General features: G+C 33.7%; 1 protein-coding gene across 1 annotated transcript; it reads right to left on the reverse strand.

Annotated features, from left to right (window-relative positions):
* Positions 1–2,773: 2,773 nt before the first annotated feature.
* LOC149552121 (phytoene synthase 2, chloroplastic-like) lies at positions 2,774–8,116 on the reverse strand. The gene is made up of 6 exons (XM_089787606.1): positions 7,650–8,116; positions 7,101–7,151; positions 5,550–5,722; positions 5,181–5,416; positions 4,594–4,786; positions 2,774–3,440 (listed from the first exon to the last, which is right to left on the reverse strand). Exons 1-6 carry the CDS (start codon positions 8,014–8,016, stop codon positions 3,264–3,266), a joined length of 1,197 nt encoding a protein of 398 aa, XP_089643732.1. The 5' UTR covers positions 8,017–8,116; the 3' UTR covers positions 2,774–3,263.
* Between the last annotated feature and the right edge of the window lie 17,415 nt (positions 8,117–25,531).

A 25,531-nucleotide genomic window follows, 5' to 3' on the forward strand; every position in this document is an offset into this window, starting at 1 on the left:
ACAGAGGATCTTATTTCTAAGATGATGAGCATCCTGATTGTTGACAGGAAATTTTGTAGAGATTACAAATTCTTGGACACCGCCATTGAGGAATTCCTCAAAGAGCCTAGAGAGAGTGAAGCCATTTTCAAGCAAGATGTTAAGACCTATTTTCAGCCTAGCAGCATTAAAAAGCTATGGTGTTTTGTCATGTGTGTGATTTTTTAATACATAACTTTGAATGAAAGATTTTCTAGAGTTTTCTCACATCATTTTATTTTATTGAATCATTGTAGACATGGAATTAAAATTTCCATTGGCTTTACCTTTAGTCTTCCATGAATGCAAGTGTTAACGATGTAAGGGAGAAAATTCTCACTAATCCCCCTCTCCATGATGACTTAATGCTTCTCATTTATGAGTACATTAAAGTCCATTCTGTAGAGAAGTTCCCAAAGATAAAGGGTATTGAGGCCACTGAGGAGGATGTTTTAGAAGATTCTCAAGGCCTCTCACATAGTGAGGACAATGAAGGGATGCACTCAAGGATGAGGCAGATGTGCCTAAAATTAAAGGAAAGGGTAAGGGGCTCGTTAAAACCCTAGTGAAAGCAAAGACTTCAAAGAAAAAGGTTTATGCCCCTCCAACTAGGAAGTAGATTAAGAAAATAGTGGACTCAAATGAAGATTTATTTGACGAGGATGATTTTCTTGCCATTAATATGGAGGAGGCTAACCACAATAAGAAAAATCAAGTTAAGGGTGTGGATAAGAAGAAGAAAATGCCTACCATAAAACTTGCAAAAACCTTTGTTCCCCAAAAATAAGTTAAAGTGGTCATCTCATCGCATGAGTATGAAGATGAAGGGAATGAAATGGATACTAAAATTGAGGAGGAGAGTGTTAGTCGAGCTACAAAACACTCTAGGAGGAACCTGAATATTGATAAAGGTGGTGATAAAAGTAGCAAGGCTTTTGATTCCGCTTTGAATCTCATCAAGGACCAATATGGGGATGATTCTCCCATGGAGAATCTGGTCCAGGATGTTGCTCCTTCCCAAGCTACTTAGAACAAGGCCCACAATGACCCTTCCATTCCGTTTAAGGGAAGGAAATTGGCATGGAAGAACACGAGTATGAATTCACTAAGGCTAGGGATCGCTAGGGAGAAGATTGATCTAATGGTGGGTGAGGTGGAACTAGGTAAAGTGGTGCTCCAAGAATTAATTGATCCCTCTATGATCATTCTGAGTGATTACAATGAGGAGACTATGGACCTGCTTAACAATGCCAACAATAGTCTCTTGGATAACTTTAGATCCATCAAATGGTTGTTCCACCAAATAATGAATTTAAAAGACAAAATGGGATTTCTAGAGGGGAGGATTGATGGGCAAAAGGTTCGTGACATTGCTGACAGGGTGGATCCTTCTATGGAATCATTAAAAAGGCCTTCTACAAGTTGGATGCCAAGGTGCTAGAGTTGGAAAACGAGGTTAATCTAGTATTGAGATCACTCTCAAGAGCATTTTTTATCTAAGCTATAAAATTCTCAAAGTTTCCAATGAACATGTCAAATACTGATCAGAAAATTGGATGGTTGTTCTCTGGTTCCTGAAAATCAAGGTGCCACTAAGAAAAAGAAAGGGACTGGGAGGACTAAGGCTAGCAGGGCCCTCCTCGAGCATTAATCAAATCAAGGTAGCTGCTAAGAAAATGGAAAAGCTAGAAGAGCAAGCAGCGTAGCTGATTAAGAAAATGGGTTAATTATCATCTTATGTCTTTTGTCTTTGGTTTTTATGTCTAGTCTCGTGTTGTCTAGTGGTTAGTAGTAGGGGTGTTGCCCTTTATAGCTAGCTCTGTTCTTTTTTGTCATGTTCTGTCTTGAGGGCTTAATGACATTTCTTTAAATTCTCTATGTGCAATGATAATTGTGGTGTGAAATTTCTTTCAATATTTTGTTATATAAAAAATGATTGGCTTGGCAATGATAAATGAAAATAAAAGATATAAGTAAATGTGTTGTTCCTCTAAGATGATATATAATAAATTATTTTCTTGTAAATCATTATGAATATATCATGAATATTTTTTAATATTTTTTTTGTAGTGTAATAATGAAAAATAAATGCTTATGAGTATAATGATATATAAAATAGATCAACAAACATCCACTGAGACAATTCAAAATAACTAATGACAAAATATTTGAAATCAGTGTTCTTGAAATTTGAAATTTGAAATTTAGATTATTACTCTTGAAGTACTTAAATCAATTATTAACCTATAGATTCAATCTAAATGCTGAATGAAAAATCTAAAATGTAAAATGAGTTGTAAAAGATAAATAATTATAAAAATAAATTGATACTATTAGGAAACTATTTATATAAACAAATGTCACTTACAAATTTATTATTACATAAAAACACTAAGTAAAATAGATGTAACAAAATAAAAGAGCATGGAGGTGTGATTTTTATCACTAGAGTAATATTTAAATTATTCATATTTACTCATATTTATTCTACCAAAATCACTTAGAACAACTCAGTATCACGATTGTAGAATTTGAATTGTTCCTTTAAAGAAAGTTGACAACTTCTTACTAACTTCTCTATATAGTCTCTTTTAATTTTGATCAAAACTGAAAAAATCAATGTCCACTCTAACAAATTACTTAGATACCATCTTCACAACTTATCTCACTCACTTAGATAACATCTTCACGACTTATCTTATGATATGAAGATATTAAACCTAATAAAATGAACTTTTAATCTTTAATAGAATAATTCATAAGACAGACTAAAAGCCTGTTAATCTTTTCTTATTCCCACCACCCAAAATACATAGCTTGCACAAAACAGAACTATTGCCATGGATCCAACCATAGTTTACAACAGCTTGCAATTTATAACTCATTTTGCAAGCCTGCATTGTTTACCTGTTTGATGACTTGTATTAATATGCAGGTTTTTCTTTCTGCTTGACCTCTCAAATCTTCAACTCACCTCTGAAGGATTCTAAAGGTCTTCCTCTACATTTTATTTTCTGTGGAGTTCATATGGTATCTAAAGAACAAAGAATGATATAGGAGAAAGAAATTATACCGCATGAATGAGTATAACCTTTCATCAGCTTATGGATTTTAAAACTTCAATTAAAAATAATTTACATGGCTTCCATGATTTGCATTGCATCGCATTTTTACATGGCAGTAGAGGCTTCCCGACAACACCATTTTCAATCTGAAGGGCTCTAAAAGAATTGAAATAATAATAATTATTTTATAGTAACCTTAGAAATACTTTTAGGGTTGAGAAACGCTTGTGTATAAGCCATAGGCAAGGAAAGAAACTTCTTCACTTTTCCAACATATGCTCGCTGATTAAAGTTATTATAGTCATTTGCTTCAATTGCATCTAATATCTGACGATAAAGTATCAAGGAAGCCCATACCTGAAGCAGCATAAGAATCCATTAGACGAGTTACAATTTGGAATTTGACTTTTGCAATGACTAACTACAAAGGAAATTCGTCATGGCATCAGTCATATTGAAAATTTCTATTCAGTCATTAGAATGCACCATAGTATCTATTATGATAATGAAAGTTTGAACTTCTTATTGATGAGAATCATTTGTTGTTTTTTAATTGTGTTATCATTTTAAACAAATAAAATTTTTGATAAGTAGGAGATATTTTATTATTTTTTACAGTAGGTCAAATTTTGATATTGCTATTCTGATTAACTATGTAGGTCTTCAGTCAAACTCATTGACTCATGTTTCATGAGTAGTGGTTCATACGAACCCATCTTCCATGAGAATAAATGGAACACTTAGCACTCATTTGAGTTTCATGTGAATCATTTATTCTCATGAGAGATGAGTTTACTGTGAACCGCTACTCATGAAACATGAGTCAATGAGTTTGACTCAAGAACTAAACAGATAAGTCGGATAGCAATATCATAAAATAATATTTTTCATAGATGAAAAGTCAAAACCTCAGTAACATTCAGTCATCGATGTCATAGGGCATCCTGATGAATGGATTGCCATTTCTGTGATATTGAGTCTCTGTCTAAGAACACCACCTCTCATGTCCTGGAAACAAGACTTGATAACTAATGATTCTTCCTTAAATCTATAACAATATGTAACTTTAGTAGAGTTTATTGCAGCTTAGCCTCTTAAATAAGGATACTCTAAGATATTGATTTAAGCAGTATATTCTAAGTTTTGATTTGTTTAGGTGGCTCATGTGAAATCGCATCATATTTTTTATTAGAAACCATCTAGTAGTGTGATTCTAAATGAGCCACACTAGCTTCTCAAATAAAGTCTACCTATTAGTTTTTACTGTAGTAAATTAGTGTGACTAAAGATGAACCACCTTAATAAGTTGAAGCTTAGACATGACTTCAAAATTTTGGTTCAAATGTCACACTCTAAACTGTCATTTGTTTAAGTGCCTTAAGCTGAAATTAGACTAATAGGTGAGACATAATGTGATTTCAGATGAGCTGCCTAAACAATTCAAAGCTTAGAAGTGTGATGTTTAAGCTTTCCTGACTTAAAGCTATAGTTAAATGGAAAAGTATCATACCGGCCATCTGCTGGCTTTATCAAGCTCAGGAACACCTTGCTCTGCAGCATCAAAGAACATCCTTGCTCTTTTTATCTGGTCCTTCATGAAAGCTCTCCATGTATCAGTCACCACTCCAGCAAACACGTCTTTTTCTGATAGTCCAAACCGTGCAAGTTCATCTTGAGGGAGATATATCCTTCCACGCCGAGCACTAACTCATAAGACAAAATATAACATGAGAAAAAGTTAAAATCCATCACTCAAAAAGAGTTGCAGTTTATCTAAACACCCAATCACATCCAATTTTCATTATTATTTTCTAAATTTGATTATCTGAAATTTCTAAATATCAATATTTTGAATCACATTTCATGATCTATCAACAAGATGAAAGGGAATTCCACTTCTTTTGAGCTGTCTTTCATTCTGATCACAATGTGATTCAAAATGTTGATACTAAAAATTCTCAAACATAATCAAAATCCAAAAATAAGAAATGAAAATTCACATTGATTGTAAAAATCTCATTTGCATTAACACATCCAATTTGTGCCCTACAAGAACAAATGCCGGCATAAACAATGCATTTGGCGGTCAATGCTTACTCTTCTCCAACATCCCGGAGTATGTTTGTTAGCTGATTAGCAATTCCTAGAGCCAAGGCAGCATTATAAACACTTTCTGTTGATGCTTTAGAATCTGGAGATATTCCCATAACAGGAACACTCATTAGACCCACTGTCCCAGCTACATAATAACAGTAAAGGTAGAGCTCATCAAAATTCTTGTATTGTGCCTTTATCAGGTCCAGTCTCATGCCCTCAATCATATCTCGGAAAGGCTGAGAAGCACACACATAAAGGCTTAGAATCCATTTTGAAACTAGCTAGGTTATTGGGTAATTTACCCTAAAACTCTGCTTTTCTTAACTCTCTAAAAGATTGAACAAATGGAAGATTAACTATGCTGATTACTTGGATATCAACTGGAAAATTTGAAACAGTGTCAGATAAAGCTGCATCTAGCATATCATACGGTCGACCATCATAGAGATCCTCTAACCTCTTTTCCCATCGATCAAGAGCTGCTGGTGTTATGTGTGAAGCATTGGGTCCATCCACAAGCTCATCCGTCCTCCTGCACCATACTGTTGCACACATTTTACTTATACATCAGAATCTATTGAAGATTCTCATAATCAGGCGGAAATCTTGATGTTTCAATGATTATAGAATTATCTAGGAACGATCTGTAAACCTTTATATTATAAATAAAATTTACAACCAATGACAGGAGCTTGTCATTATATTCTCTCTGTTTTTAACTTCCACTATCAGTATTGCTTACCCTTTAAGGTCCAGAAAATGTATCATGTTCGAATTATAATCAAGCTCAAGAAATAAAATGCTTGACTCTTTTGTTAGAGGGTTAGACAGAATGCATTATAGCACTGACATGGGAAACAACCAGCTGGGATCAGAAAAAATAGAAGTGAACTGAAATTTGAGTTGACAGTTCATTGATTGAAAAATCTTCAAAGTGAATGAACTAAGTTAAGATGAATGATTTCCAGGTGTTGGAAATGAGTTACACTTGGATTAAAGATGGATCAGTGATCGAAAATGTTGGTAGTTGAGTGGTAGGTTACCTCAGTAGTAAATGAGAAGTTTTATATCGATTTTAGCTTGTGTATGAAAAGTTTAATATGTAGGCAGCTGGATTTGTGACATGGTTTAACAGTCTCTTGTGCTTTTTATAAGTCTAGTGATTATATTGGCCATTGACAGGTCGATCTTCTGGCGTCACAGTGACCCTAGCAGTTAACAAGCAGTATTAGAGCTTGGGCGAGGTTTGAATCCTTACAGGCGGTGACGAGTAATACAGATAGGAGGATTGTCAACAATGTGCCAGTGCCCCTAACTGAATTCATGACATCGTTTAACAGCCTACCCAAACTAATGATAGACCAGTCACTAAGAAGGCTGTTAGGATTAGTTTACCCCAATACTAAATGGAAGGTCCCGCAGATTTGGTTTCCGACAATTCGATAAAAGGTTTAACATAAACCACCTTCGAAAAAACATATTATCCTAGACTGGTTTACTTACAGCATTCACAGCACATAGAGAGCAAGAGGTTCACATTGAAGCCAATCCAAATTCAAAAGAATAACAAAAAATAATTACTAAGGCCATCAAAATAAAAGTGAGTTTTCAGAAGTTATGATGCATTCAAGAGATTTGCATCAAAAACATATGATGCATTCAAGAGATTTCCATTAAAAACATATGATGTTTAAACACAGTTGTCATCTTGGGCCTTTTCAATTCATTGCTGTGACGAAGGACCTTATGAAATATTATAATTCTTGGCAATCTTTTCCTTTTGACCTATATTATGTGCTCAAGAGTATTGGCTTCGGATGGCTATGGAGCTCCTAATTATGACTCATAGATCCTTTTTAATCTTAACTCTTAATCTTAATCCATATTCATCTTACAATTGCTACAGGACTTCGAACTTACCATATATTGCCCAAATAGCCTTCCTTCTCTCGGGGGTCATCAGCAATGTTCCTGAAACAAACACAACAACACATCAAATTACTTAACTACAAATGATATTGGCATTGCACGGTACTTCTAAATGTGTCCCAATTACAAAACTTGAATTTTATATTTAGTCATCCATTGGTTTGCCCTTTTCAAACCATATGATACTTTAGTAACTCACCCATATATTCCTCTCTCATGGTGTCTTGTGCAACAGCACTTAAATTTTCACTTTTTATCAGACATGTGGATCTCACTTTCAGAATTTAGTCGTACAATCAATTTACATTTCTCAAAAAGCAGAAAGTCTCCAATATTCCATACGATGCTCACACAAATACTGATCCCTCATCCCTAAATACATATGTTCCAAGAATCTCGAACATGGTATCAACCGAGATTCGAAGGCATGAACTCTTCTACTCAATCATACAAAGAACCCACAAGAACACATTCAAGGCAACAAAATCTGAGACCAAAATGACAAAAATAAGGGAAAACTAAAAGGATGATGAGAAATACCTAGATGGAAGGTCTTGGCATACTCAGCACAAACTTCACCGCAACGTTGATAGGCTTCATCAAGAAGTTCAATGGTGGAAGGAGAGGCAATTTCAGGCTTCACATCAACATCAAGGAAAGCATTTCTCTCCCTCTCTTTCACCATGGCAGCCTGCTTCACAACAACATCATAAACCTTCTGCTCCGTACATGTCATGATGGGTTTGTGTGAGGGATCCATCACAACCCCACTCCCTGCAATTGCTGCTCTGCATTTGAGCTTCTGCTGCTTCACATCAAATGTTCCATGCACTCTCAACAACTTCAACTCCAACTGCCTCGGCCCACAGGAGGAATTCAGCATCCACACCAAAGCACCAGAAGGCATTATAAGCCACTCAAATGCAATGAAAGCTGAGAGAGACAATGGAATTGAAAGGAATAGTTGTTCTGAATGCTGTTGGTAGGAGAATATAAGTAAAGGAAATGATGGTACTTGTAGGCAGTTTGATAAGGTTGATATTCACCACACATTCCTTAGCCATAAAAAGTCTCCAGAGAGTTTTCAAACGTTTTGAGTAGAGATAGATGAAGTTTTGCAACTCTTTACAAGTCGTGGTACTTAACAAAACTTACTGACGTGGGTGTTGGAGGGACCGTTTAAGTCTTATAATACTTCCAAAGAGTCTGGAAAGTGTGTAGTGACATGTTTTGGCTCTTTCCGCTGCTGAGATTGCGAGAATCTTTTGGAGAGGACCCAATGGTGATGGGCTTTTCGTCTTGGAGGTGCCCACGGATAGAAAAGGTGTTCTTGTCAATGTTTTCAATTTGTGGCTTTGGAAAAACGTGGAACTAGCAATTTGACCATGTTGTATGATGGGTATGTCAAAATTAGTGATTTATTTAAGGGTTTATACTTTATAGTGGGTGAGGTATGAGGTTAGTTGTGAGGTAGTTAAAGAAGTGATAATGTATGTTTATATAAATAAGTTGTTTGTTTGTTCTACTTTTTAATAGGTCAAAACTAATGTCTTTAGGTTAATGTTTTCTTTAAATAATTTTTAATTTGGTTATTATCAAAATAGTTATATTTAAGTTGATAGGCTTATTTATTGTGGAACACAATGGTCAAAAAATTATTAGACACTCGAAAACTATCAGATGCCTAAAATGTGTCTGATATCAGCTAGTTGAAAAAGTGTTGCATACTAGAAATTTGTTTTACTCAATGGTTGCTCAATTGAAGGAACATGCCACACTATTTAGGGAGTGGATTTTTAAAAAGGAAAGATTAAATGAGAAATGACCTCTTCCCTGTAATTATTTTTGAATTTAGGGAGTGGAAGACAAAGATGATCATAACCTTTTCCATTTAATTCCTCCAACGTACATTTATTTTTAAGTATTCTACTTGACCATCATTTTGGATATGGAGGATTGGTTAACAAGGAAGTTGAGAGACTCAACAAGTTGCAGAAGGATGACTTTATAGAGCAGTGGTGGAACTTATACCAGTCAGCTACAAAAGGAAAGGTTGGCCAGTTGGTGCTACAAAGTCCATTGCCTAGTTCTCATTCTCCTTACTCGCAATATATTTCTCATTCTCCTAACTGGGAATGCATTTCTCCTATTTTTAGGTTTTGACATGCTTCTTTTTTTTTTTCCTTTTCTATCTTCTACCACAGATCTTTAGACCCTATTTTTTGTGTAGGTAGTAGATGGCAGTCATGGCCACTGCTGACAGCTCCATACATTATGCCCATAGGTAAGCAACACTTGTTTTGGTGCAACAGTTGTCTGAACCACGAAGGTGACATTTTTGTGCAGAGGGTCGCCATAGTGAGTAGAGTGAGGTCGAAGCCATTGTACCCACAATCTTGCAAGCTTGTTGTTGTGACCGCTCCTCTCCATGCACCCTACATGCCCCATCCACTACAGGTTAACTGCATGGCCGAAGCTACTACAGTCTACACCTATGTGGTTGAAGCTACCGCAAGGGTGGCTTGGAAATTGGGGAACACTTTGAAACATGAAATTTTATGCAATTACGTTTGTGAATCAAAATTAGCTTTTGTTGCCTCTTTTTTAGCCATATTGATCTACTGCTCTACAAAGCATGAAGAAATATTTATGTATATAAATAGTCATCTTTGGGGATTTCTTTTGACCTCCATTGAAAGTTATTAGAATGTGAATCTTTCAAGGTTTTTCTCATGCTTTCCTCCTTTACCATTTTCTTGTGGGTAGTTTTATCTTTAGCAGAAAATAAGAGTCTAAACTTTATACTATGGACTTCAGGGAGTGTTAAATGTTAGAAGGTAAAGTGGAGTTGTTTTCTGACAAAGTTGATGGATTACCTTATAGGTAACAAACTTTTAGATTAATAGGTATATTTGTTGTTTTAGGGTTTTGGGAATCTAATGTTTTGGGACTTAAATTGGCTCACAGATGGAGTGGATGTAGGCAAAGATGGGATTGTTTATTTCACAGATGCTAGCTACAAATACATATTGGATATGGATATAGTAGATATTATCGTGTGTCGACCTCGAGGCCAGTTGCAGAAATATGACCCTATAACTAAAACTATTTGTGTCCTCCTTAGAGATCTATATTTTGTCAATGGAGTTGTTATTAAAAATAGGAAATATTGAGAGGGGGGTGAATTAGTATTTCACAAACTTTAGCCCAAAATTGGATATCTTTAACAACTTCATAACATGCATAACAAAGTAAACTAACTATGTTGAACAGTAAACATAACCATGTTGGATACAATTGTTAATTGTGTATTGTCTTTGATGTTACACAAATGTCATATCAGTCATTAGACAGAGTCTACCGAGCTCAGATGATCAACAAAGCAATTTACAATATCTACCGAATGTTCCTGAACATTACACAGTAAAGTCAGTTCTTACCGAGCTCACTTGGGCATCAAAGGATTTTGTAGCAAAAAGTTAGTGTTAACCGAGCTCCCAAGGTTAACGAAGAAAAGTTAATTTCTACCGAGCTCACTCAGTCATCAAAGGAAATGTGGCAGAAAGTTAGCTTCTACTGAGCTCACAAGGTCAGCAAAGGAAGGTCAGTGCTAACTGAGTTCACTCGATCTCCAAAGGATTTTTGCAAGGTTTGCAGTGTTTACCAAGCTTCACTTGGTTAACACTAGAAAACCATTTTGAGCAGTGGTTACTGAGCTGGGTCATCCAGCAAAGTATTTTATTATTTTTATAATAAATTCAATTGTTTCGTGCAATAAGTGTAGCCGATTAATGTAATGATCTTTTCAGTTGTTGTAACTTATATTTGAGCCGACTTGATAATCTGAAAGGTATATATACAGATGTTCGAGTTGTGAATTAAGTGTGAGTGAATAGATATATGAATGAAGATGAAATAAGCAAATATTGAGCGAATTCTAATGAAGGATTAGATATCCTGGAGGAGCTGCAAAGCTGTATTAGATCAATAAGGATCTAGTAAAGTAGAATAGAGATCTGTAATCAGAAAAAGATAAGTTGCATATCATTCAGGTCATTTCATTGTTGCTTTCTAATCATTGTAACAGTGAATCTAGAATCTCTTTACAGAGTTGGTTTAATAGCCATTTTGTAAATCCTATAACAAGGTGACAGTTCAGTTGAATTGTTCTAAAGACCTCTAACCAGGCCACTCCTAATAGGGTGATTAAATCCTCTAACAAGGTCACACCTAACAGTGTGTTTTGTAACCTTTAACAGGGTTGGTTCCTAACAGGGCTCACTTCAGAAGAGTGAAAATTGGTGACTAGTTACTTGGTGGTTTTTCTCATATTGGGTTTCCACGTTAAATCTAGTGTCTCTTGTGTTCATTTACTTAACCTTTGCATGCATATTAATAACTATGAATGCTAGATGATTAATAACTAGTTAACCTACTGAGTTACAGTATTTCTGCACTATTTACCAAGTATCAGCAGTAAGTAAGCTTTATAGACATCTAAAGGATTTTGGAATTATTTTTGTGGTAACTGATTCACCCCTCCCCTCTCAATTACTTCATCTATATTTCCAACAATTGGTATCAGAGCTCTTGGTGCTTATAGGATAAGATTTCAAGGATCTAAGCCAAAGATCAGGATGTCCTATAAGAGGGAAATTCCAAGACTTAATAGGGACAACTTCTTAGCATGGCAAGGGTTGATGAGACTTCATCTAGCTTCTATTGGAGATATAGGACTAAAATACCTTGATGAAAAATATGTAGAACCAGCTGGTACACTATCTGTCAATGATATTGCTGAAAAGAAGACCCACAATATTATGATGATAGATATAGCATCTGCTCTAAGTTATGAAGAATTTGATGACATCAAGGACTGCAAATCTGCCTTTGAAATGTGGGAAAAGCTAAAAGAAATCTATGGAGGAGATGATAATGTAAGAAGAGCCAAAGCAGAAAGTCTGAGAGGACAATTTGATCAGATGAGGATGAGAGAGGATGAAAATATTGCAAAATATGTTGAAAGAGTCAAAGCATGTGTCAGTGCAATCAAAGCATCTGGAGGAGATATCAAGGAGGAGACAGTTATAAGTAAAGTTCTTAGAACTCTACTTCCCATTTATGCAATCAGAGTTTCTGCAATTCAAGAAAGAAGATGTGAAGCAAATCATAAGATAAATCTAGAGCCCATAGTTGGAAGATTAACTGCATTTGAACTAGACAACTTTGACAACTATGTTCCAGCTTCCAAGAACATTGAATCAGCATTTGAAGCCAAGCTTTCACTTAAGGAGAAAAGCAAAAAGAAAAGGGGATCTCAGTCAGGAAGTGAAGATGAATCAGACCAAAGTTTAGATAGTGATCTTGAGGTGATTGAAGCTCTACTAGCAAGAAAATATTCTAGAGGTAGAGGAAAATATGAAGGTAAAGTTCCTCTAATCTATTTTTCATGTGAAGAAGTTGGTCATATTGCTACTAGGTGCCCAAACAAGCAGAACAAAGATGAGAAGAAAGGTTACAAGTACAATGGCAAGAAAGACTTCAAATCATTCAAGGATAAAGGTAAGAAAATATGTTTTATGGCTAAAGATTCTAATGATGAAGAAGAAGATGAAATTGCCTACATTGCTATGAAAAATGAGTCTGATAATGATGAGGAAATGGCACTCATTTCCCATATGAGCAAAAATGATACATGGATCATAGATAGTGGTTTTTCTCATCACATGACCGGGTGATAAAATTAAGTTTGAATACTTTGAAGACTATGATGGTGGCAATGTAAGATTTGGTAACAATGAACCTTGTTGTATAAAAGGAAAAGGAAGAATCTCTCTAACCAAAGAACTTATATGTGATAATGCCTATTGGGTAGAAGGACTAAAGCATAATTTGTTGAGTGTGGCACAGCTACTCAATAATGGATTCAAAGTAGAATTCGTGCATGGAAAAGCAAGACTACTAGATGGCAAAGGAAAGTTGATTGGATCATGCACTCAAACTAAAGGTAACTTGTTCTATCTTGAACTGGGTGAATGTTCATGTTTTATTGCTCAAATTGAAGAAAGTTGGCTATGGCATAAAAGGTTGTGTCATGTCAATTTTGATAATTTGGTGAAGATAAGAAAATTCAAGAAAGTAAGAGGCATTCCTAACATAAAGAAACCTGAGGTCAGTCTATGCAAGAATTCTCAAATTGGTAAAATGGGAAAGACTAGTTTTAAAAGTAAAAACTTTCAGTCTAAAGATATATTAGAAATTGTGTATAATGATTTATGTGGACCCATTGGAATTGAAAGCTATACTGGAGAAAAGTTCTACATTCTTTTTGTTGATGATTACTCAAGAATGATGACTGTCATGTATCTAAGGAACAAATCAGAAGCATTTGAGAAATTGAAATGGTATTTGGCCAAAGTAGAAAAGGAAACAAGGAAAAGATTGAAATGCTTGAGGTCAGACAGAGGTGGAGAATTCATTTCACATCAGTTCAATAACTTTTGCATTGAAAGAGGAATCAAAAGACAGGCATCAGCCCTTGGAACTCCTGAGAAAAATGGAATAGCTGAAAGGAGGAACAAATCTATCATAGATTGTGCAAGAACCTTAATGATTGAAAAGAGCATTGCTATCAAATACTGGAAGGAAGCTATCAGCATTGCAATTCATACCTTGAACCAAGTACAGTTAAAAAGGGACTCATGCAAAACTCCTTATGAGCTATGGTATGGCTATAAACCTAATGTAAGTTATCTAAAAGTATTTGGAAGTAAATGTTACATTTTGAAAGAATCTAGAAAAGGAAAATTTGATGTGAAAAGTGATGAAGAAATCTTTTTGGGATACTCTTGCAAAAGTAAAGCATATAGATGTTTGAACTTGTCTACTTACAAAGTCATAGAAAGTGCACATGTAAAAGTTGATGAGTTTGCAGAAAGGACTAAAGAAGAAAGCAAAAGGGAACCAGAAGATTATAGAAGGTTTGTTTTCATTGAATCTGATACACTACAAATCAATCAGGAATCTTCTACTCCCGAGTCATCAGTAACCAAGTTACAAGAAGTTCAAACTGGGCTACAGCAACACGAGTTACATTCAAATGCTATCGAGCAAGTGTTTATCGAGTCTGAAGGACCCGAGCCAATATCTACCAAGCCAGAACAACCAAAACCTGAAGTTGAAGTGCAAGAGGATAACAATGAAATTCATTTAAAAGGCAAGGAACCTGTATTAGCAAAATATGTCAGGAGACATCATTCAACTGATTAGATCATTGGAGACAAATTTAAAAGAACCATGACAAGAAGTAAGTTGAAAGGTACTTGTTTACTTGTTGATTTTGAACCTAAAAATATCAAAGATGCATTGGGAAATGATAGTTGGATTGAGGCTATAAATGAAGAGATAGAGAAAAACAAGACATGGACTCTTGTACCTAGGCCTAAAAATAAAAATGTGATTGGAACTAAGTGGGTATTCAGAAACAAGTTGACTGAAGATGGTAAGGTATCAAAAAACAAAGCTAGATTAGTATGCAAAGGAAATGCTCAAAAAGAAGGAATAGACTATGGAGAAACTTTTGGTCCTGTTGCAAGATTGGAAGGAGTCAGATCCTTACTTGCATATGCTACTCACAAAGGATTCAAAGTTTATTAGATGGATGTCAAGTCAGCATTCCTCAATGGTATCCTGGATGAAGAAGTTTACATTGAACAACCTGAAGGTTTTGTTGAACTAGATAAGAAGAACATGGTCTGCAAATTACACAAGGCATTGTATGGTCTGAAACAAGCCCCTACAACATGGTATGAAATATTGCATAACTATCTTATTCATATTGGTTTTCAAAAAAATAATGATAACAATAGCTTGTATATAAAGGAAGACCAGATAACAAGATTGTCTTGGTAGAAATATTTGTAGATAATATTATTTTCACAAGGAATGATGATCTTTGTAAAGAATTTTCAGAACAAATGAACAAGGAATTTGAAATGTCTATGTTTGGTGAGATCAAATTCTTTGTTGGTCTTCAAATTCAACAGAATAAAAATGGTATCTACATCACTCAATCAAAATACATCAAGGAGATATTGAAAATGTTTGGTATGGAAGATTGTAAACCAGTTGGGACTCCTATGTTTACTGGATTAAAACTTACCAAGGAAGATGAATCAAAAGAAGTAGATCAAACATTGTATAGATCAATGATTGGAAAGTTGCAGCATGTAGTTCATACTAGGCCAGATATTGCCCTTGCAGTTGGTATTATAGCAAGATTTTCAGCAAAACCAAGAGAAAATCACATGATGGCAATCAAAAGAATAATAAGATATTTGAAAGGAACTAAAGATTATGGTTTATGGTACAAATTTGGACTCAATCTGGATTTGAAAGTGTTTACTGATGCTGATTGGGCAGGAAACCTTGATGACAGAAAAAGTACAAGTGGAGGAGCATTCTTTCTTGGAAAAAGGTTGGTTTCTTGGACAAGAAAAAAGCGGAATTATACATCCCAATCTACAGCGGAGGCAAAATATGTTGCTGCAGTAGTAAACTGTTCTAATATTGTTTGGTTTAAACAGTTGTTGGAAGGCATAAAGGTGGATATCAAAGAACCAATTGTTATGTTCTGTGATAATACAAGTGCAATCAACATATCTAAGAATCCAATGATGCATTCCAAAACCAAGCACATTGCTATAAAATATCATTTTGTCGGAGAATTGGTGCAAGATAAGGAGATCAGATTGGAATATGTCCATACAAAGGAACAAATTGCTGACATATTCACAAAGCCATTACCTAAGGATGCATTCTTGTATCTAAGAGGTAAGTTAGGGGTCACTCCCCTATCTGAAGTTCACTAAAATGAAGTTTTAGTAATGCATCAATGCATACCAAGTTGAAGATATATTAGCTGATGCAGCATAATCAGGCAATATTGCATATGAATCAGTACTAAAGGTACATTAACATTCATTTGAGTTGTGTTGTCTTTGGCATGTGTTGTCAAAGAGAGAGAATTTTATTGTCATATCTTTCTAAAAATTTTTTGAAAGTAAGAGTTTTCTATGTAATTCCTTCACAAAGGGAGGTTACTGAAAGACGGAGAGTTTGCTATCTAATAGAGAAAGTTGTTCTGATAGAAAAAGACTTGTTAGACTTGTTTTCAAATTTTATTCTGCTATGAAATGTTGTGCTGCCATCAATGCCAAAGAGGGAGATTGTTGGATACAATTGTTAATTGTGTATTGTCTTTGATGTTACAAAAATGTCATATCAGTCATTAGACAGAGTCTACCAAGCTCAGATGATCAACAAAGCAATTTACAATGTCTATCGAACGTTCCTGAACATTACACAGTAAAGTCAGTTCTTATGAAACTCACTCAGGCATCAAAGGATTTTGTAGCAGAAAGTTAGTGTTAACCAAGCTCCCAAGGTTAACGAAGAAAAGTTAATGTCTACCGAGCTCACTTAGTCATCAAAGGAAATGTGGCAGAAAGTTAGCTTCTACCGAGCTCACAAGGTCAGCAAAGGAAGGTCAGTGCTAACCGAGTTCACTCAGTCTCCAAAGGATTTTTGCAAGGTTTGTAGTGTTTACCAAGCTTCACTTGGTTAACACTAGAAAACCATCTGAGCAGTGGTTACCGAGCTGGGTCAGCCATCAAAGGATTTTATTGTTTTGATAATAAATTCAATTGTTTTGTGCAATAAGTGTAGCAGACTGATGTAATGATCTTTTCAGTTGTTGTAACTTATATTTGAGTCGACTTGATCATCTGAAAGGTATATATACAGATGTTCGAGTTGTGAATTAAGTGTGAGTGATAGATATATGAATGAAGATGAAATAAGCAAATATTGAGTGAATTCTGATGAAGGATTAGATATCCTGGAGGAGCTGCAAAGTTGTATTAGATTAGTAAGGATCTAGTAAAGAAAAATAGAGATTTGTAATTAGAAAAAGATAAGTTGCATATCATTTAGGTCATTTCATTGTTGCTTTCTAATCATTGTAATAGTGAATCCAGAATCTCTTCATAGAGTTGGTTTAACAACCATTTTGTAAATCCTCTAACAAGGTGATAGTTCAATTGAATTGTTCTAAAGACCTCTAACCAGGCCACTCATAACAAGGTGATTAAATCCTCTAACAAGGTCACACCTAATAGTGTGTTTTGTAACCTTTAACAGGGTTGGCTCCTAACAGGGCTCACTTTAGAAGAGTGAAAATTAGTGACTAGTTACTTGGTGGTTTTTCCCATATTGGATTTCTATGTTAAATCTGGTGTCTCTTGTGTTCATTTACTTAACCTTTGCATGCATATTAATAACTATGAATGCTAGATGATTAATAACTAGTTAACCTACCGAGTTACAGTATTTCTGTACTATTTATCGAGTATCAGCAGTAAGTAAGCTTTATAGACATCTAAGGGATTTTGGAATTGTTTTTGTGGTAACTGATTAACCCCTCCCCTCTCAGTTACTTCATCTATATTTCCAACAAACTATGCAATAAGAGAATTCATAACACCATATTTTGTTAACTACAGAAACCTTGGCCAAGGGAAAACCCCAATGGGGATGCTATCGACAAAATGATCCACTAATCAAAAGTATCTTGTGAAAGATATTGACCTTGTTAGGAGTCTATTACATCTGTATAGTGTCTCAATCCTTATTAGAGGACTAGGCCTTGTTAGAAGCCTCAAATATGTTAGGAGTTTTTATAAACAATTACAAAATGTATGCAAGATGACCCCACTACCCAAACATGCAATATACAATGGATTTCTTCAATACAAAGAGATAGATATAAAAAACTCTTTACACTGTTGTTAATATCTTCAATATATGATACTATCTTTGCTACCTATCACAATTCACATTCCTTTGATCATAAAACAGAATTCACAACATCAATATCGCATTAGTTCACATAAATACTTCACGTAACTTTACATTTAGCAATCTTTCTTTATACCTTGCTAATTATCAAATATATGTCCAGTTGGCGTTCATGCATTTATACAACCATTAAAATAAAATATTAACTCTTGTTGATGTAGGGTTAACATCTAGGATGTCATCTCTAATTAGTTAAGTAATTATTTTGTAAATAAAATAATTCTTTAACCCAAAATTGCCCATTTCTGTATTATACTTTGTTTTGCATGTACACTATAATAACTAGTAAATTCATCATAACTCTGTATGTATTGACTGTAGTATCCTACGGACTTGATTATAGCATCCTCATACTCTATACTATCTGTTCTCAAGTGCACATGTGCTAATATATCTTATGTAAATTGCACTAATCAAAACTTCATATGTTCTAACAAATAAACTATGTAACACTTAGACAATTTTCTAACACTAGTAAATTTGCACCTATTTTTGAACAAGGGTTGGTCGATTTTTTGACTGCCAATGGTCAAAACATTCTGTTGCTATAATTTCATCAAATTTTGGTGAATCCAGGGCTATCTATTTATTGACAGACAACCCTGTCAAAAATGAACCCAATCTCTGTTAGGAGGCAGTGTTAGACCATAACTAGCAAATTTTGAAACTTCGACAATTAGGAGTGGTTATTGAGGAACTTGCCATGCCATCGATGGCAAGCCTCGTCAAAACATCGACAAAGCATCGTCAAAATCCTATGAGATTCTAACAACGTTGTCATGGCATCGACAACAACCACCATCAATAGATCAACTAATGGTCATCAAAACTTCAACAATAGCCCTAGTTTGTAAAAAAAAAATCATAAGAATCTTATTTGTTTGGTGATCTAAGGTAATTGGTGGCTGTCATGTTGGGAGCATTAGGAGTGTAAGAATCCTATTTGTTTCGTGATCCAAGGTAAGACAATTGTCACTCTATGAGGAGTAAGTGTCCCTATTGATTTAAGAGTGGGGGAATACATTTTCTAGTTTAATAGTTGAGTGCTCCACATGTTTAGTTGGCTATCATAAGTTTGACAAAGTTAAGGATGTTATTGGTGGTTAGTATCAAATATTAGTTCAAGGGTATGTCACAAGTAACATCCTTAGGCCTAAGGAGAGTCACCGACTGAAGGGTCAAGGGTTGATCCAAGGCAAGGATAACTTTTAGAAACCCCCCTTTGTAAAAAACTATAAAACTTTGGGGAATCATACATTATTTGAGGGGGGAAATTTTATTTTCTATTGGTGAATTCTTTTCCAATCCTATTGAATTTCTAAAAAATGTTGGTGAATCTTTCATTATTGAAGAAAATCAAAGCTAATAAGCCACAGGTGCATAAGTACACGTACCTAGAAACTATTATTCTATTATTATTATATGTAGCCTAATTAATTATTAGACTTGAAGGTTGAATGAGCCTAAGTTAATATTATATCATATAACATATAAAAACCCTATTTTTATAATTGTTGGATGATCCTTAATCAATGGCCCAAATCCCATGTCAGGCAAAATGTTTGAAGGAAATCAAGTTTTAGAGAAAGTTCCCAAAATAAAGACATGTCTCTACAATAATATCTATTTCAGAACAAAGTGAGAAATGATATAAAGTTCTAAGGAAACTCTTCATAATAGAGACATGTGTCATATATATGTACTTCAACTCTAACCTAACTTAAATTTATACCACATAATGGCAAATATGACTATCAATAAAGGTAAGCCTTGGAAATTGTAGGTGAAAGTATTTTATATACTGTATGAAAAGATTAAATTCTATTGGCGAAGACATCACTAAAATTAAAATAATTTTGTATCATTATTGGTGATTGGTTGAATCATGGGATCCAATATTCATAAAGTGTGGGCAATATGACCACCTCGAAAGTACAATTTGTTTTGCCAAATCTTGGGTCCCCGGTGAGTGAGATTTACCACTAAAGCTATCAATTCACATAACATGTAAAAAAAATATTTTTATAACTGTTGGATGATTCTTAACCAATAGCCCAAATTTGATTTCGGGAAAAACTTTTGAAGCACACAAAGTTTTATAGAAAGTTCCTGAAATAAATACGTGTGTCTACAATAATATCTATTTCAGAAAAAGTGAGAAAGGATATAAAGTTCCAAGAAAACTCTCTAGAATAGAGACATGTGTCATATATATGTACTTCAACTCTAACCTAAATTAAATTCATACCACATAATGACAAATATGACTATCAATAAAGGCAAGCCTTGGAAATTGTAGGCAAAAGTATTTTATGTATTGTGTGAAAAGATTAAATTGTGTTGGTGAAGACATCACTAAAATTACAATAATTTTGTATCATTATTGGTGATTGGTCAAATCATGGGACCCAATTTTCATAGAGTCTGGGCAATACGACCACATCGAAAGTGAATTTTTTTTGCCAAATCCAGAGTCCTCGATGAGTGAGATTTTCCAATTGGTGAATATTTTCCACTAAAGTTATCCCCAATCTAAGTACCTCTAGGAAGTAAATAGAATTTGACTTCAATAAGCAGATGTTATGTACAATCTGCAAATGGAGAATACTGATGCGATAATAATAAAATCATTTCCAAAATATTGTTGCCATCTCAAAGCATTTACTTCTACTGTATGAAACTTAAACTTATATTATGACTTATACCAATCACTCTATAATCAGTGTATCTATTTGATTCATTAATATATTGGATATAAATGACATAGAGGCCAACTTTAGGATTCTTCTTGGTTTATCTTCTTACCAACAATTGGTGATATTCCTAGGAGGCTTGAATAAAGACAAATACATGGAAAATAGATGAGATTTTTCAGAAAAAGACATCAACCAAGAAGGTCTTTGAATAAGTTATAGAATTCTTAAAGAATGAATCAAAATCATTGTATCAGATCAAACCTTAATGATGATATTAGGAATAATAATGATAAGAAATTAACCTAATGTCTCTTAACTCTAGTAGTGACATTACAATGAAGAACCTAACAAGTGCAATTAGTTTGAAGTGAAAAGATTCTACAAACCAAACAGACCCTAAATTAATGACCTATGAAAAATGTTCCTTCTAATTCAGAAAATAACTCTTCCTAAGATATTCAAGCTATATTTTTGTATTTTCCTAGGCTAAAGTGATGACTATGAAAAGAAAATGAAGGTTCTAAATTCAAGATACCAATTACCTCTATATGCTAACCACTAGAGAGGTAAATGTTCTAAAAAGAGAATGGTTGGGATATGGTTTAGAAATATAAAACTTATTTACAAAAAATAGAAATTCATGAGCAAGAGAGGTACAAGTACATAATGTCCCTCATTCAACACCAAACATGTAACAAAACAACATTATTCAAGAACCTTAAAAAAACATTGTCATCAATACTTTTCTTCTAGATTCAAATCATAAATAGATCTAGTCCTTACCTAGAATTACCCTCAAATGATGGAGAGATGCTTTCTTTATCCTAAAATCTCAATTTCTCATTTAGTTCTATTGCTTGGTACCCTACAATCAAATGCAATGAAATCATGATCAATTAGCATTACAAAATATGTTCAAAAGTTTCAAGATATGTTCCAATTTTGTTGCATTGGTGAGTGTACTATGTACATATTAGGATCTATAGTGTTATAACAATAAATTTAAGAAGAATAAGATCAACATGTTACCAATATGGTTTGAATTAGTAGAGATCAATTTAGTGAATGAAGGCATGACACATTTCAACAAAGGAAAGAAAATATTACTTTTAATAACATCAAAATGTAGAATGTAGCAGTAGTCAAAATAAGGAACTCAGCAATAGAACTACAATGTAAATACTGAAGAATCATTGTTTGTAGCCACTACAACATCCATATGTCTTAGGCTTCTCCCCCTCCCATCCAAAATAAGATTCAACCACTCTGAATAGAGAATGCATGTGTAGTAGTGTTCCATATGCATGGATAGTAGGTGGAGCTGAAAAAATGCACCACATTTATATTAATGATATGTATCAAACATGCAATCATGTTGCATTTTTTAGCTCCACTTGATGTCCTATGCATATCAATTGAGATTGCATACTGAACTAGGGCCTCCTTCTGCATTGCCTAAAACCAAAAGATTGACATAGTTAACATCTAATACTATCTCCACTAATTTGGTCCACTCAAGCATAATATTTTAATTTTTCTTTGAAACATAAATAGTAAAGGATATCCTACATATTAATTGCCAAATTCTCTTGAATATGTTCACTAATAGGATCAACTAATAGATAGAAAACAAAGTGTCAGATGTAGATGTAATGAAGAGTTTAAGTTTTGCTACAATTACTTTAGATAGCTATGAAATAGAAATAGAAGACAAACAAATTATCAATATACAAAGAAAATTTTGAGAGTATTACCAAGTGTGTAATGTGTTCATATGTTCTTGTTTCATTCTTAAAATATATAAAAGGGAGTTTCTCCTCCTAAATATAGAGGAATATCACACTATGAAGTGGTTTATAATATAGTTGTATTCAATTTTTCACACTTCCATTGGGCAGATTGTTAAGAATTTCAAAGTGACAAGTCTATTTACTAATAGATAATATTTACCACAAAATAGATGATTGTGATTCATTATGGAAATATAGCGATAATAACTAATAGTATAGACATGTGATGAAACTGTAGTGACAATTGATATGAAGTCTATAGAAACAAACATCATAGACACATCTACATCAACATAGAAGAAATGATAGTTGTTGGTGACTATGGTGAAGTTCTCTAGCCACTCTATGATGGGACCATATATTGGTGTTTAGTTTGATCTTCACTTGGTTTTGAGAATCCTTTCATATTCTCTACTTAACCAGGCCAACCACGTGAAGGTGGAAGCTCATTTGGCCTCCCCGCTTCCCCCTCCCCCACCCCCATAATCACTCTAAATTCCCCATTAACATCTAAGTAAATGTTTCATTCATTCATTCATTTAAGAACTATATCATTGAATCATTATAATCATATAACATTTGTTAACATGACATACAATTCATCAATACGTATAAATATTTATCAATAATTCATGTACACTTCAATCATCATAATCACATAACATTCATTAACATGACATATAATTCATTAATATGTATAAACATTCATCAATAATTTGTGAACATGTCAATCATTATAATCACATAACAATATTCAATAACATGACATAAAATTCATTAATAAGAAACATTCATAATGAATTCATCAACACATTCATCACCAAACAAGATTTTTAACATTCATTTATTCTTTTGTTGAAGATAAAGGATAATAGGCACATTGTGATTATCTTTGGCACTCTCCTATGGATCTTTTGGTTATGATCTTATGACATGAGGCTTCCTCTTATTTTTTTTAGCACAAGGTTGATGCACCCCTACAATAAGAAATAAATGGATTTAAATTTAAACATTATTTTTAATGTAGTATTTCATTAATCTAAAGAACATAACATGGATTTTACTTTACCTAATAGTGCCACATCATCTACTATCACATTTTTTTTAGCCCCAACCTCAATATGCTCAACACTAACATAACACTCAACTCTGTCACCATGGTATTCTACATACTAAAAAATTATCACATAAAGGTTACACCAATTGTAATTTAACATGTTAAATTTTATTAATAATTACATAATTAATTTTCAATATAAATTGAATATGTACCTCTATCACAATGATGCACATCAAAGCCTTCGTTGTGTGTAGGATCTGTGCCTTCTTCATCATGAATAGGATCTATTATGAGGGTAGAACATTGTTATGAAATGTCATGCACATTGTCATCATTGTTCAAAATTAACATCAAATAGATTATTTCTCATGAAGTTCTCAACTTTTGTTATTATTCATTAGGCCTATTTACTTGTGTGTGCACCAATGCACCATAATATTCTACATGTCTTTGGCCATCAGAATCTGTGCAATGGTGGGCAACCACTACTTTATAGCCTTGCTTGAAGATAATTTGTTTGTACTCTCCTAGGGGTGCTAGATTAAATTCAATGCCTTGCATTTTTTGCATAATATCTTCAATATTGAATGTATTTCTTATTTGTAATGTTATATAAAAAAGTCATAAAAAAATTCATTTACTGCTACTTACAAGACATGTGAATTTTCATATATCCACTAGAGCCAAGATGGTTTTGACCAAACTTATCTTTTATAGCTTGTGTAGCCTTTGATGTGTCCTATAGCCTATATATGTAAACTTTGAAATATGTTAGATTAAATAAATATAAAGACCACTAATTTGTGCATAATTACATTAATACTACCACATACCTATTTTTTTTGGGTGGTGGTTTAATTCCTTTATCTTTTAGTCTTATCTATTTTGCATCTTCAATGATTTCATTCCACTCTAGCTCTGGAACCATAGGAGGACACTCGTACTTTGGGTTGATCTTTAGAGCCCTTTTGTATTGGTCTCTCACAGTCTTTAGATGTTTGAAAGATTTTTTAAGAATTTGGACTCTGTTAAAAATATTTTGACCAAAGAGATCCTCTAGAGATTTTATGAGCTGGTCTTTTAATTCATGGCTTTGCTCATTCCACCTTTTAACAAAAAAAAATTGTTAGATAAAAAAATTAGTTCAAGATATGTACCTAAAATATATTACAACAAATGGATGAATGAAAAAATGTAGCAACCAATTATATGAAGCTATGTACCTTTTATGTAATGTGGGCCCAAATATCTTCAATTTTAAATCATAAAAAAATTCATAAAAAAGATTTTTTCCTACAAAATCATCTCGAGATCATTAGTCAAAAATGGGTTAGGAATAAGTAAACTACAATTACACTCTAAATAATTACAATTTTAAAGTACCTAGAAGCTTAGTAAATTTAAAGAGAATCATAGCTTTCTCGGCCATCAATAATGATGCCTCCAATGATCTAATAGAAGTGACATGAGTTGTTCTAGGAAAGGTTGGTAAATTATCACCAGTACTAGTATTTGTTCTATCATCATGAGAAGTGTACATGTCACTACACAAAGTCAATCAATGTCATACTATGAACAAATGAAAAAGAAAGTACAAATCAAATCATATTTAACAAATAAAAAAATGTGGCAAAACAAAGATTTACTAGCTCTAGTTACAACAGGCATGGATATTTGCATGCTCCTTGTTGTTGATCCCATAGTTGACAATCTTGTAGTGTTGGTTGGCCTCATCGAAGGAGGTGTATACATGTCATCAGGATGTGAAAAATAATCATATATGCAATGTATTATCCTTATAAAATATAGATTACAAAAACATGACGATAATAATATAAAACTATCAATAATAATCATGGAGAAAATAATGTTGCAGTTTTGACTATTAATGGACTACAATAGAGAAGCATTGGTGATTTTGATGATGTCACTTCTAATAGTTAAAAATTGAAATCACAT

Source organism: Cupressus sempervirens, chromosome 6 (genome assembly GCF_028749045.1).
Source record: "Cupressus sempervirens isolate cs-2001-9-10 chromosome 6, ASM2874904v1, whole genome shotgun sequence".
Taxonomy (NCBI): Eukaryota; Viridiplantae; Streptophyta; class Pinopsida; order Cupressales; family Cupressaceae; genus Cupressus; species Cupressus sempervirens.

What these genes read in the sequence shown, in the direction of transcription:
- LOC149552121 (XM_089787606.1), bottom strand. Translation starts at nt 8,016, where the DNA reads ATGCCTTCTGGTGCTTTGGTGTGGATGCTGAATTCCTCCTGTGGGCCG. An exon ending in TGCCAAGACCTTCCATCTAG is followed by an intron (nt 7,152 to 7,649) that starts GTATTTCTCATC and finishes TGTTTGTTTCAG; the next exon opens with GAACATTGCTGATGACCCCC. An exon ending in ATTTTCCAGTTGATATCCAA is followed by an intron (nt 5,417 to 5,549) that starts GTAATCAGCATA and finishes TGTGCTTCTCAG; the next exon opens with CCTTTCCGAGATATGATTGA.